The 15,474-nt window shown below is 47.1% G+C and overlaps 1 protein-coding gene across 1 annotated transcript in view; it reads right to left on the bottom strand.

Annotated features, from left to right (window-relative positions):
• The window catches only part of nr1h4 (nuclear receptor subfamily 1, group H, member 4), a 97,383-nt gene that overhangs the window by 76,757 nt on the left and 5,152 nt on the right, over positions 1-15,474 (bottom strand). Inside the window, exon 2 of the mRNA XM_078567669.1 lies at positions 11,076-11,200. Coding sequence (XP_078423795.1) covers positions 11,076-11,169 — 94 coding nt within the window. The 5' untranslated portion in view covers positions 11,170-11,200. The remainder of the gene's footprint in view (positions 1-11,075; positions 11,201-15,474) is intronic.

The following is a 15,474-nucleotide window of genomic DNA, read 5'->3' as shown; positions in this document are numbered from 1 at the left end:
TACCCACATAAGGCTGCTTAACAAGATAAGAGCCTATGGTTTTGGGGGTAGTACATTAGCATGGATAGAGAATTGACTAATAGATGGCAGGGAGTTGAGATAAGGGGGGCACTTTCAGGATGGCAACCTGTAACTGGTGAAGTGCCAAAGGGATCAGTGCTGGGTCCACAATTATTTACAATATATATTAATGGCTTAGATGAGGGAAGTGAATGTACTATCGTCAAGTTTGCGGATGACACAAAAATAGGTGGGAAGGCAGGTGGTGAGGATGACACAGAGTCTACAGAGGGATATAGACAGGTTAAGTGAATGGGCAAAAAAGTGGCAGATGGAATATAATGTGGGAAAATGTGAGGTTATGCACTTTGGCAGGAAGAATAGAGGAGCTGAATATTATTTAAATGGAGAAAGACTGCAGAAAGCTGCAGCACAGAGGGATTTGGGAGTCCTTGTGCATGAATCACAAAAAGCTAGCATACGAGTTCAACAGGTAATAGGTAAGGCAAATGGAATGTTGGCCTTTATTTCAAAGGGAATGGAGTATAAAAATAGGGAACTCTTACCAAAATTATACAAGGCAGTAGTTAGGCCACACCTAGAATATTGTGAACAATTTTGGTCCCCTTATCTAAGGAAAGATATATTAGCATTGGAGGCAGTCCAGAGAAGGTTCACTAAATTGACCCCGGGTATGGAGGGATTTTCTTATGAGCAGGGGTTGAGTAGGTTGGGCCTGTACACATTGGAGTTTAGAAGAATGAGAGGCGACCTTATTGAAACATATAAGATTCTTAGGGGGCTTGACAGGGTAGATGCTGAGAGGTTGTTTCCCCTTGTAGGAGAGTCTAGGACCAGAGGGCATAATCTCAGAATGAGGAGTCACCCATTTAAGACAGAGATGAGGACGAATTTCTTCTCTCAGAGGGTAGTTAATCTGTGGAATTCTTTACCACAGAGGGCTGTAGAGGCTGGGTCATTAAGTATATTCAAGGCTGAGATAGACAGATTTTTAAACAGTAAGAGAATCAAGGGTTATGGGGAAAAGGCAGGAAAGTGGAGTTGAGAATTATCAGATCAGCCATGATCTCATTGAATGGCGAAGCAGACGCGATGGGCCGAATGGCCTACTTCTGCTTCTGGATCTTATTGTCTTAAGGTCACACCATACAGGCAGTTCAGCCTTGACCTTTGGGTGCCCGACTGGCGGAGTACTCCGTCCAGTGATCGATAACCACGGTGAAGAGACGAGTAGGATTACTGCATCGATCTGGAGTGTTGTGGGACTCCAGCTGAGCGGGTCACACACTCCGCTCCCAACAGAACTGAGGACTGCTAAGGTAGGCCCACACCTGGTGCAGCTCCTCTTACAGAGTGTGACAGGGTGAACGTCTGGTTGGTGAGTTTAGAACCAGGGGACACAGTCTCAGGAGAAGGGGCAGGCCATTAAAGACTGAGACGAGGAGGAATTTCTTCACTCAGAGGGTGGTGAATCTTTGGAATTCTCTACCCCAGAGGGCTGTGGAAGCTCAGTCATTCAATAAGTTCAAGACAGAAATCTATAGATTTCTGGAGGCTAATGACACCGAGAGACATGGAGATAGTGCAGGAAAATGGCATTGATAGATGATCTGCCATGAACTAATTGAATGGAGGAGCAGGCTTGATGGGCTGAATGGCCTAGTCCTGTTTCTATGTTCCTACCTGCACTGGCAATTAGGCTCCTGGCGATGGGCAACCAAGCTGTTTTCCAAATTTCAAATTTCCAGCCGCACCGATGACAAACAGCGTTGAGCAGCAACTGAAAAATTGCACCTCCCATGTATTAAGAAATACATTAACTCCAGCGCTCCCATTGTAAGTGATTGCAGCTGAATCACCAGACAGACCAGTGCAATGTCGAACTGCCCAGTTCAAGACAGGTCAATAAAGAAGCAAATTTGTGCATTTCTATAGCAACTTTCACATCCTGCAGGATCTCCCCAAAGCTCTTTCCAGTCAATGAAATGCTTATTAAAGGATAGACGCTCTGGTAGTGTCCAAAATTCGGCAGTCAATTTTCACATAGCAAGATCCCATAAACAGCAATGGTAAAATTGACCAGATAATACTTGATTTGGGGACGAACTCTGGCTGGGACATCAGGCAAAAATGAACTGCTCTACTCTTCTTCAATTACCTGAATTTCACACTTGGCGTGAGCACCAGGTCAACGGGCTCCGGACGCGGGAGCAAAATCTGAGGGGTGGAATTGTCCCGGGTTTGCACAAAGTGCAGTAGCAGGCGTGAAAAAAAGACGTTTTACCCGCCGTCCGCAATGGCCATTTTTTGCACCCTTCCCACCTCATAAACTATACAGTTCACGGAAATCACACTGGCCTTCGATTGGCCGGCCACACCGTTACCGCATCGTTTCCTCATGCCGGCTGCCATATTTACACTTCTCAATGTTTGCAGCCCAGGACTGCTCCAGTCAAGACATGGCTCCAAAAGGCAGGAAGAGTGCAGCTCCCCGATTCAGCGACGCTTCCTTGGGACACCTTTGCCATGGTGGAGGGCCGCTGTGATGTCCTCTACCCCCACTTTGGCTGCAGGAGGCCCATCAGGCTCACCACTCTGGCTTGGGAGGCGGTGGCAGTGGTGGTCAGTGCCAATGCTACACACAAGAGGTCAGCCATCCAGTGCAGAAAAAGGATGAATGATCTCATCTGTGCATCCAGGGTAAGGCAACCATCTCGTCACTCTAATCTCTCAAACGCAAGCCCATCACACATTCACTGGCATCTCACTCACTGCCAGCTCAAGGGACATCACCGCTCACTCTCTCACACACACCCTCACATCTCCATCTAGCCTCATCTCCTCTGGAGACTGCCTCCTCAGCCCATCCATGGCTACACTCAGCACACACCTGACATCCTTCTCATTTGGCCTGGGCTGCGCCTTGCTCTCCATCTGTCTTTATGCAGGACAAGATCGTACACAATCAATGGGAGAGGTCCCAGATTGGGGGTGGAGTGCCAGACATCAAAATCCTCACTCCATTCGAGAGCCGCACATTGGAGCTGACCAGAGCAGACGTGGGCCATTCCTGTGGTGACAGTCACATTGGTGGCAGCTCCCATGTGAGGATCCTGCACCACACGATCCCTCTCTCATAACTACTCTGTTGTTCTACTACTTATTCAGTGTTCAGCGTGGCTGCCAAGCACTAATCATCTCCACATTCTGTCCTAGGCACATCGGACACCGCCTTCGGGCAACCTTGACCCCAGCTCCAGAGCCGAGAGCACCTCGGATGAGGACCCTGAGGGCAGCACCTTTGAAGACCTGTCACGGTGCTCACTCACACCCTCCACCAGCGCAGTGACACGCACCTTGGTGGGACCTAAACAGAGGGCAGCCTCGGGGTCACATTCTAGTGAGCACAGCACACAATCTGTTGGACAGTAGGCAGAGGCAGGGACATCCTTTAGTCGCCAGCACTCGGAGGACTGCTGGAGGTAAGGAATCTGCTGAGTCTGATCAGGTGATGATCCTCTGGACTTGGTCCTCAATCAGTTTGTGGAGCTGCAGAGACAATCACGGGAACATCAGGAAGGGATGTCCGCTGCACTCCTCAGATTGCAAGAGACAACAGAGGATTCCCTCCGCCTTCAGTCTGAGGTGATAGCGCTGGCATACTGATGCACTGAGGTCAACACTGGCAGGATGGCGGCCACCAGGGAGACCTTGGTCCAGGACGTCGCTCCGCACTGCTGCACGGGCTCAACTCCATCGCTGACACCATAGTTGGCCTTCAACAGTGTCAATGCGAGAGGGGTGTGGGGCAGCTCAATCTCACTCCAACTTCCCCTTCTCCTCAAGGAGTCAGCTGGGGGTTGTCAGGCACCCATAGGGAGAAGGGCCAGCAGCTCAACACCCTGGGGCCATCCACCCAGGTGACTCCGGGAATGTCCTCAGGTTCCTGTGTCCCCCGCAGCTCCAGTTCCACAGGCCAAGGAGGGTGCAGCTGGCCCACAGCAGGACACCCAGAGCAGACCCAGTGCCCTCCAGGTCTCAGTGCTCCAGAGGATGCCCGCCAAGGTCATCACAGGGTGTAGCAGTCAGCAGGCTATCTCCACCTTCGCTGTCGATATTGAGGGAGCACCAAGACGTAGCGGCAGGGTTAGGAAGGTTAAGAAGATGTAGTTGCACAGCCTGGGCACGGGTGTTAATCGCTTGTACATAATGTTCACTATTGTAAATAAACTCCCAAGAATGTCTTCTTGCTATGGTTCTTTGTTATGGTGAGCAATGTTCGTGTCACTCAGATGTGAAACCTTGGTTCCTGCACAAGATAAAGACCGATGTCCTGGACCAAGGTCTCCATGGTGCCCATCGTCCTGCCATATTGACCTTGGTGCATCAGTATGCCGGGATTTTCAGTCCAGGGCCCCTCCCTGTGCTTTGTGTAACCTTCAGACCAAAGTGATGGTCCGGTTTCACTCTCGCTGGACACATTAGTCATTAGTGATGCCTGCACCTCGATGGTGCTGGTCATTGCTGCTGGAATGTCGTGGGCAGGCGTCACAGAGTTCCCTCATTCTCTCTGTGTGCTCTCAGCACCTTTGAGATAGGACTGACCCCCATCTCTTCAGCATCTGTGACCAGCGACGCTGTGCTCCTGAAGGGGTCAGATGCTGAAGGCTGACAAAGGATCAGATGCATTTAAAGTTTCACAGCTACAGCTGCATGATTTGAGGACAAGCGAGCTGCCTCAGCCAGACAGGAGTCAGACATTCACAGAGGCTGTGTGAAGATCGGTGGAGTATCCCCACTGCATGTCATCATCCTCCTCCTGGGGCCTCCACTACGTCTCCATGACATGAGCCTGAGCACTGAGGGTATGTGCGCTGCCATCAGCCACACAGGAGTCAAATGTTCACAGATGCAAGGTGAGGATGTCAGGAATGTCCTCAATGCATATCGTCATCATCCTCCACGAATCTTGTGGCTATGAGGGCCTCCCGAGCGCTTCTGCTTCGTCTGGCCAGTGCAATGGCCTCATCACCAGCATCCTTGCCTTTGAAACCTCATCTCCGCCACCTCCTTCAACGTCCTCCTCATCAAGGAGACGTGCAGCTCTTCCATCTTCTCCTCAGCCAGGTCCTCCCCCTGCTGTAGCGCCAGGTTGTGGAGTGTGCAGTGAGCTACATTGATGCGCGACACCCTCTGGGGAGGGTATTGCAGTGCTCCCCCCGGACTGCTGAGGCATTCAGAACCTCATTTCCAAAATGCCAATCGTTTACCCCACTAAATTCCAGGTCGCGCATGAGCCTCATGATACTGTCGCTCTGCTGCAGTCTGAGGCCGCCACACGGGTGTCACCCGCCATGTCCTCTGTGGGTAGCCCTTAACCCTGAGGAGCCAACCCTGCAGCCTCTGCGGACCCTGGACGATGTCAGGGATCTGAGACCTGCTCAGGATGTAGGAGTCATGGGCGCTCCCTGGGAATCGTGCACAGACCTGCAGGATGCGTTTGTGGTGGTCGCACACCAGCTGAAAACTCAGCGAGTGGAAGCCCTTGTGGTTGACTCCTTGTTGCCGTGGAGATTTATGCACATGAGTGTAGTCGGTGCCACCCTGCACCTGTGGAAAACCAGAGATCTGCGCTAATCCCAGTGCTCTTGCCTCCTGGCTTTCCTGATCCCTGGCAAAATGCACAAAGTTCTGTGATTTGTGAAGATGGCGTCCATGACTTCCTGGATACACTTGTGCTTGGAGGCTTGTGAGATCCCACACAGGTCACCTGTGGAGCCCTGGAAGGAGCCAGTGGTGTAAAAATTGAGCGCCACTGTCACTTTCATGGCCACTGGCAGTGGATGCCCTCCACATACCCATAACACCAAATCCTAAAGCAGGCGGCATATGTGTCCGATCAGTTCCCTAGAAATGAGCGACACTGGTTCTCAGTCATCTGCAGAAATAACAAGCGCCATCTATAGACCCTGGGTCTAGTGAGCCGCCTACGAGCAATGGCTCTCTGTGGATCTTCAGCTGCGTGCACAGCAGGCCCTGCCGCCCCTTCATCTTGAGGGAGATGCTCCTCTCTTTGCCGATCCAAGCGCCACTGTCGCTCTCTTCTTCTTCATCTCTGCTCCCTGTAAGCCATGAGACAGACCATTAAATCACCAGGCTCCATGATCCTGATCTTCTCCTGCAGCATCAAAGGGAGAGATGAGTGGGTTAGCATATGTGTCCTAAGAACCTCTCTTGGTTAAGTCTGAAGGCCTCTTCACTCAAGCAGGAGAGTGCTGTCTACCACTTGGGTGGCCAGTATGTAGTGCGCTCATTGGCTGTCTGAAACCCCACCCACCTCCGCCCCACTCCACTTGACCGATTGTTGACAGCTTTGCCCACCGGACTGCACGCTGTGCTCTCAGCTCAGGCACAGGCATTCTCCTAACCCACACTGCAAGGCTGCACTGTTAGCTTGAACCATGAGGGACACTGGTCCAAATCTTAATAAAGACATTGCAAGGGGCCGTGAGCGTCTCCACCAGTGACTGTGCCATGGCCGCCTTTCACAGGGGGATTGTACAACTTGCCCAGTCGGCCGCTTTTTCTCCTGCCCCCTAAAATGCACATTAATTTTCAGTCTGCTCCCGAGTGGTGAAAGGTTCTGGATCATTTGGTGACACACTCATGCTTTTGCATTGCTTGAGTGGGAAGCAAAGCTTCAGACACTCGACTCCAAGCAGGTCAATGGATCTGCAGCTGAACGGTCTCAGCTGAGGAAGAACACTCACTTTTGACAAGATTTTCCAAGTGCCTGGCCGCTTCCCTCACCCCCATCCTCCCACCCAGCCCATGGCAGGTGCTTGGGAACTTCCTTCAGTCTGTGCTGCCTTGACCCCCGACACCACCGGTCTGACCCACACTGGAGCCCTTGCCCCAGCACCACACTGAACACCAGCCGGGAAATAGCGCCTCGCCTGTGCTCCCCTGCCGAATGTGTGGCGCCTGTTCCTTGATGTCCTACGGGTGATGCTCGCGAGTGCCGCAAGTGTGCACTCACCCTCGAGCTGCCCTCGAAGTTTAGCTCACCAGGCGCACGCCTTTTAAAGGTGGTCGAAAAGCAACACTGTTCTGAAGTCACACCCACATGGTAAATTTGACGTGGGGAGAAGATTCTGGCGAGCAGGGTTACGTTAGATGCAAATGTATTAAAATGATGTTCCCGACATGTGGCGATGGGATACACGGCCCACCATTATCGGGTGGAACAATCCCAAACTGGTTTCACAACGGCATAAAACCCATTCTTGGTCTTCTCAGGGTATTGTCCACTCGCGCCTGCTGGACAATTCCGTCTGATGAGTGCTTTCCACATTTTATTCCAACCCTTTAGTATTTGACAGAAAGGTCTCATTTAGCAGTTCTGAGTTAGAACTGCTATCTGTGTTTTGTCGAGGTCCATTAGCACAGTGCGCTGCCCTGGGTTAAAACTTCCTGAAAATGACAAGTGCTGTAAAAGGTTCTTGATATATTGTAAGAGCATTTGAGATTAATTTTGCTTGAAGTGCAACCTTTTACCTGAGGCTTTTACCTCTGCAGGCAATGAGGAAGTTGGTTCGAGGATTAGAAAACATATTTTCATTGATTAGTTTCCTTTGTTCCTCGTTATAATTTTTACCACTACAAACACCACACAACCATCATCTTAATGTTTAAAACGCTATTTCCCTCCTTTATGAAATGAATAAAACTTTGCCATGAAGGGGCGGTCTATTCTTAAAGAACTTATCGTGCTACAAATAGTTTTAAAAACAGTGTTGCCTCTAAATCAGAATCAATCTAAAGCCTTCCTGTAAGCTAGCAATACAGTTTATCATGTTCCGAGTGTTAATCATGTTAACAATCACTGCCCTCAGTCTGAGCTTACATTACATTGTGCCTAGTACAGGCTGGTAATATAATCACCTCCTACCTTTCACAGTCTTCATTCTAACCAGCTCTGGGGCAGGTGTGACCGTAAAACCTCCTTCAGTACCCACAGCTGCGAACAAACATTTGGTGGTCGGGACTTTCTCATCAATCACTGGGAAATAAATCCTTCAGGAACTAATGGGAGGCAATACCTATGTATGGGGAGCAGTGAAGGACAGAAATTTTCCTTCACTAAACTACACTTAATGACTTCCTTGAGTTAATTTGAGACTAAAGGTTAATAAAGCTTACTCATTAACTCCCCTTATAGAAGTACTGATATCAGACAGCTGAAAGCAGGAATGTCTTACACACAGCCAAGCGTTCAGACGCTCCCTGAATGCTAATAAATCAGCGACATTCAGGAGTTTGGAAAATGCCACTGCCCTCCATCGGGAGTGTTCGTGTGTCCAAGAAATGTTGTATTCTTTTGGTAACATTCCTACCCCTGTATGAGAGAACGGAGAATTGAACCTGACTCATGATCCGATTGGTGATAACACCAAATTATATTGTTTCTTAAAGTGCAATTTCCGATAATCCGAATCCTTATCCCTCTTCACGTTTGTTGTCAGAGACCTAGTGAAAAGTAAACTCTGCATTACAGCAGTGACCATGTTTCAAGGGTGCTTCATTGGCTGTAAAGCTTGTTGGAATGACCTGGGGTCATGGAAGGAGCTATAGAAATGCAAGTGCTTTCTTTCTTTTAACTTGACGATTGCATTCGAAGTCCATTTATACCTCCTGCCTGAGGAAATGGATTTGAGGGAGGGATGTATGGTACAGTGGTTTATCATGTGACATTCACGCCACACAAGTACCAGGCAATGACAATTCCATGTGGTGGGTAAAATGGCTACTGTCCTGAAACCTTTATTAACCAAAAGATGACATCAGAGGTCACATGACTATGGCAAGCCACAGTGCAAAAGGCAACAGTGCAGCATTTCTCCAAACAATGACCGTCTCCAACAAGGGACAATCCAAACATCTCCCCTTGACATTCAATGGCGTTACCATTACTGAATTCCCCAGTGTCAACACTTGGGGATTACCATTGACCAGAAACTGAACTGGACCAGCCATGTGAATAGCATGGCTACAAGGACAGGTCAGACGCAGGGAACTCTGCAGTGAGTAACTCACCTCCTGACTCCCCAAAGCCTGTCCACCATCTACAAGGCAGAAGTCAGCAGTGTGATGGAATACTCCCCGCCTGGATAAGTGCAGCTCCAACAACACTCAAGAAGCTTGACACCACCCAGGACAAAGCAGCCCACTTGATTGGCATCTCATCCACCAACCTAAACATTCACTCCTTCCACCACCAACGCACAGTGGCAGCAGCGTGTGTACCATCTACAAGATGCACTGCAGCAACTCACCAAGGCTCCTTCGATAGCACCTTCCAAACCCGCAACCTCTACCACCTAGGACAAGGGCAGCAGGTACATGGGAACACCACCACCTGCAAGTTCCCCTCCAAGCCAGACACCATCCTCACTTTGGCCCACGTTTTTGACCCAGCAACAATAAAGGAAGGGCAATACAGTTCCAAGTCAGGATGGTGGACCATTTTTCAGGTATCTGCAGCAGCTGCTAAAACAGGCCTTAGGCCCCTTAAATATGCTGATGAGGACCCTGACACTTCTTTTAAGACTCATCTGGAAAACTGAACTTGCTCTGAACAAAGCCATTGTAGGGCTTTTTCAATCTAAGATAAGTACATGGAACAGGAAAGTGTGGATTGAGAAAATACCATTCAACCCTCACAGAAAGTTTAAGAATAAAAGAAAGAACAAGCATTTATATAGCATCCATCACGTCCTTGAGACATCCCTGTTATGGGACAGCGGATGGTAAATTCTGAGCTGTTCAAATCCCAGAGGGAAACTTGAAACAACTGCCACAACTATTTTACAATTTGTATTTATTTCGAGATGTGTGCCTTGAATTCAGTAGTAATAAGACCACTGAGTCTTGTAGGTTTCTTACAAAACTAAATTAAACCTTTATTAATATAAAAAAAATGATTTTAAGCACATACATAGATTTACAAATTACCACTATGGTAAATCCTAGCTCCCCTAGTTAATCTAACTCCCAGTTTCACCTCTGTTAAGGCAACAGTAAGACACAGAGATTTTAAAAGACCCAGGCAAAGTAACACACGATACCCTGAACAGCCGAATTCAAAGTGAGTTTTTCTCCGCATTGGTCCTTTGGAGCAACTTGAGGCTTAGATGCTGGAGGCTTTTCACACTTGTTAGTTCTAGAATTCCTTCTTTCCTACACACAACCTCATCTCCTTTATAGATTTCTCCCTTTTCAATGTAAATCCCATTGTCCCAATACATCTTTTCAACTCTACTTTTCTAATAATAAAAATCTTTCATAGTACCAATTTTATCAGCAATCTTTGGGAAAAATAAACACACTGTTTGGCTTAGCCTCTGTTGGCTAGGTGTAACCTCACCATCTCTTTGAAATTCAGTACTCGGGTCTACCTAAAAATGCAAATTTTCCTTTCACACCTCACATTCTAAAACTCCAGTCATATTTACCTATTTAACATCAAAGCCTTCAGACTAGCTGTCTCTAATTCAATTAAGTCCCACACACACAGACACAGGCACAGACCCCACTATTACTCTGCTTTACAATAAATTCCAAATAACATTATGAAAATTATTATATCTTCCTGACATTCCAAAGCAGTTCACAGCCAATCAAGTACTTCTAAAGAGTGTTCACTGTTTTAATATTCTGAGCTAATTAGTGCACAGCAAGCTCCCACAAGCAGCAATGAGATAAGCGGACATTTTTTTTTTAATGGTGGCATTTGGTTTGGCATTTGGTATGAATAGAAGAACACCAGGATTTAATCAACATCATCAAAACAGGTTATCTGGTGGCTATCTAGTTGCTCTTTGTGGGATCTTGCTGTGCACATATCGGCTACTGCATTTCCCTACACTACAACAGTGACTACACGTCAAACTTGCTTCACTGATGATAGAGCACCCTGGGGATGTCACGAGGATGTGAAAGACACCATGGAAAGGCAATTGGTTTCTCTCTTTCTTTCCTCTATGTGACCTTACCGAAGAATGAGGAGTCAGTGAGACAAAATCCTTCCGATGGTGACAACTGACTGTGACCCAACATATTCACCTCGGACCTCATCCACTGCTTCATCCAAACACCTGAAGTGATTGGTGGGAAAACTCTGCAAGACAGAATTTGCAAAACCCATTACTCTGGTGATTTGTTACATCTATTTCATTTTGAATTCAAGCTGAAGCAGTATAAAAATGTGATCTCTGTGGGTGAGAAAGAGCAGTGATATTTCACACATTAATTTTATATAAGCCAGTTCAGAGGCATAAAGAAAATTTAGAACATTTGCTGAAAAGTGACACGTGTTGCTGAAGTTTTTCATCAGGACAAATGCAAGAATGCCAAATTTCAAACTATCACAACAATTTATACTACAGGAGAAAAGGGTACTGATTGGGTCATACACAGGGACCCATTCTTTACAAACAAAAGGAATATGTTCAAGCTTTTTTTGAATTACCCAGGAGATTGGGGGGCCTATAGTTCCTCAGTGCTTTCTCCATGGCAACGCCTTGGCCAATCAGAGTTGACTTTCCAACCAGTTGGCACCCTTTTCTCCTGTAGTATAAATTGTGATAATTTGAAATTTGGTATTCTTGTGTTTGTCCTGGTGAGTGTAAGACAAGAAGCTTCAGCAACATGTTTCTCTTTTCAGCAAAATTCAAGCTCTGTGCTACCAAGCGACTGTGTAGAAAACTCGTAACTGCTCGAGGCTGAGTATCTGGTGATAGGATTTATCAAAGTAGCAGCCCGAATGCCTTTGGAGAGAAATTTCACAAAGATTTTATTCCCTCATGGGAGTTTGCAAATCCGCTCTACCTCTGTTTAGTAGAACTGGAGAAGATATACAACCGTGTTCCTCGGGATATTTTGTGGGAGGTGCTGGTGCTGCTTCTGTGTGTTATCAGGTCCCTCTATTCGCGGAGCGAGAGTTCTCTCTGCATTCTCGGCGTTAAGTCGAATTCGTTCAAGGTGGGTGTTGGACTCCTCCAAGGGTGCGTCTTGTCTTCACTCCTGTTTGTGATTTTCATGGACAGGATATCAAGGCGCAGCCGAGGTACAGACAGTATCCAGTTTGGGGGCTTGAGGGCGGCGTCTCCGCTGTTTGCAGGTGATGTTGTGCTTCTTGCCTCATCCAACTGTGATCTCCAGCGCGCTCTCGAACGTTTCGCTGACAAGTGTGACGCGTGCGGCTGGGATGCGGATCAGCAGCTCCAAGTCGGAGGTCACGGTTCTCTCCCGGAAAAGAGTGGGTTTCCCTCTCCAGGTGAGGGGGGGAACCGCTTCCCTTAGTGGAGGAGTTCAAGTATCTTGGGATCTTGATCGTGAGTGATGGCCGGGGACAGCGTGAGATTGACCTGGCTGCAGTTCTGCGGGCACTGTACCGGTCTGAGGAGGTGAAGCGGGAGCTGAGTTTTACGATCATGAACTGTGGGTAATGACCGAAAGGATAAGATTGCCGGTACAAGTGGCGGAAATGAGGTTTCTCCGCAGGGTTACTGGGTGTGGTAATCTGATGTGTAATATACCTTTAAGAAGAATGTTATAATGGAAGAGTACATGATCTTAGTATCCAATAGCAGAGTAGCCCGGACTACCTCTGTAGTTAGTAGTCAGTAGTCAATAGTTAGTAGCAGCAGAGTGTAGAGGTAGAGTTTGAAGTGTAATCACATGTTTAGTTGCTGTTGAGTGCCTTTGTAAATAAACACAGAGTTTCTACCTATGAAGTGTCTGCTACTCAACTCTATCATTAGCACCAAATCGGCCAACCCTTGCAACAGGTGTGCGGACAGGATCCAACAAACTGGTGACTAGGCTCCAACCAATTGGCAAAGAGGATTAAACAAGTTAAACAGAAGCAAACAAGAGAAACGAAGTCGGCACCACACCTCACACAGCATTGTAAGTACCATCCAAATCGGCGAAGTCACTCCCTCACAGCATGTCTCAATTCAGAAGAATTGATCCTTTCGATCCAGCAACAGACAATTGGTCCCACTTTACTGAGCATCTCTCGTTCTTTTACCAAGCAAATGAGATTTCGGGGGAAGAGAAGAGGGGGGCGATCCTCTTAAGTACATGTGGGAATAAGACTTACGGCTTGATTCAATGTTTGAAGGCACCCAGTGCCCCAGGCTCAAAGAACTTTGATGAGTTTGTGGACCTGGTGAAGGGCCATTACCAACCAAAGCCTTCAGTAACGATGCAAAGGTTCAAGTTTAATCTAAGAATTAGAGCCACAGGGGAGACAGTTGCAAGCTATGTGGCAAGTTTGAAGCAATTAATGGAGCACTGCGAGGTTGGTACATCCTTAAACAATATGCTTAGAGATTATTTCATGAATGAGGACACAATTCAGAAGCGATTGTTATCCGAAACAAGTTTGGATTTTAAAAAGGCGCTGGAGATTGCACTGGCCAAGGAAAGTGCAGTTAGAGGTTCAAAAGCCAAACAGGGCGTGTAAAACGGCCCCATCCTCCACATCGGGCAGGAAACCCCAGCCAAAAAGGGAGTGAAAATGCAATACTCTACTGGATAGTGGTAAACAGCCCCCGCTAACAGGAAAATAAAAAAAACTCAGCAGTGAAAAGGAGTAATATAAATAGAGGTGGAAAGAAACAATCTTTTAACAATTGGCACTTTGAAAATTAGAATGTTTTTATTGTCATAAAAATGGACACGTAATGAGACAGTGTAGGGAAAGAGTCAAACATACTTATAAAGAAAAGGAAAAACCCCAGTGAGATCTACAATGTAGAAGAGCCTGAAGTAACAGATTCAGATATTAATTCATCGTATAGCTTGAATGTTGGGAGAACCGAACTAATCTATGTAACAGTGAAAGTGAATGGTAGACCTGTTAGAATGGAAGTGGACACAGGAGCTTCCACTACAGTAATTGGGGAACATGCCTTCAAATACCTGAGCAATGGAGAACATCAAATAAATTTGGAAGAAACAACTGTCCAATTAAAAACATGCACAGGTGAAGACAACCAAGTCAAAGGCATAAGTAGTGTAACTGTTCATTATGGCAGCCAATCAGTAAAGCTACCCTTGATGGCACTTGCAGGCAAGGGGCCAAGCCTCCTAGGGTGAAACTGGCTAAAAGGGATCAAGTTGGAATGGGCTGAAATTTTCCGATTGAGAGCAAGTGGGTTACCAGAGCTACTACAAAAGTTCGGCACAGTCTTCAGGGGCAAACTTGGAAAGATCCAGGGGCTGGAGGCAAAAATTCATGTGGATCCAGAGGCCACCCCCTGATTCAGGAAGGCCAGACCTGTACCTTATGCACTGAGAGAAAAGATTGACACCGAACTGAACAGACTAGAGAAACTGAGGTTTTATACAACCTGTTCATTTCTCAGAATGGGCAGAGCCCATAGATCCAGTCCTTTAACCCGACAAAAGCGTCCAAATTTGTGAAGACTACAAACTGACAGTTCACAAAGTAGCTAAGATAGACAGACACCCCATTCCAAAATTGAAGACCTATATGCCAAGCTGGCAAGTGGAACCGTCGACATGAAGCTTGATTTAAGTCATGCTTATCAACATTAGATAATTCCTCCCAGGAATTTGTCACAATTAATACCCACAAAGGGTTGTACCAATAAACCCATTTGCCTTTTGGCCTCTCCTCAGCTTGTGCCATCTTCCAGGGAACAATGGAAAGTTTACTGCAGGGGCTGCCCCAAGTTGTAGTCTATTTAGATGATGTTTTGGTGACAGGGTTCACTGAGAAAGAACACATGGTAAACTTAGAAGAAACCGTAAAAAGTTTCTTACAGGCTGGAGCGCATTTAAAAAAGAAAAGTGCGTGTTCCAAGTGAGGGAGGTAATCTATTTGGGTCACAGGGTAGATTCACAGGGCCTCCTCCTGGTTGAGCAGAAAGTGAGAGCCATTAGAGAGGCACCTGCACCAAAGAACACCTCAGAGCTCAAATCATTCGTAGGATTGATCAATTATTATGGGTGGTTCTTACCCACTTTGTCTACAGAACTGGCCCCTCTGCATTCTCTACTCAAGAAAAACCAACATTGGTCTTGGGAGACGCCCTAGAAAGAAGCTTTCAAGAAGGTCAAACAATTGTTGCACTCGTCCAACCTATTAGTGCTTTATGACCAGAGGAGAGAATGACTTGTGACTTGGGGCTTCTGATGCAACCCCCTATGGTGGGGGAGCAGTGCTCTCCCATTGAATGGACGATGGCACTGAATGGCCTATAGGATACATATCAAGAACGCTCCCAACAGTGGAAAAGGGATACTCGCAGATAGAAAAAGAAAGCCTGTCAATCATCTTTGGTATCAAGTAATTTCACCAGTACGTACATGGCCACCATCTTACTATCATTTCAGATCACAAGCCACTGTTAGGAT

This window comes from Cetorhinus maximus, chromosome 22 (assembly GCF_964194155.1).
Source record: "Cetorhinus maximus chromosome 22, sCetMax3.hap1.1, whole genome shotgun sequence".
Lineage (NCBI taxonomy): Eukaryota > Metazoa > Chordata > Chondrichthyes > Lamniformes > Cetorhinidae > Cetorhinus > Cetorhinus maximus.
The sequence above is the reverse complement of the archived record's forward strand: the minus strand, read 5'-3'. Positions and strand labels throughout refer to the sequence as shown.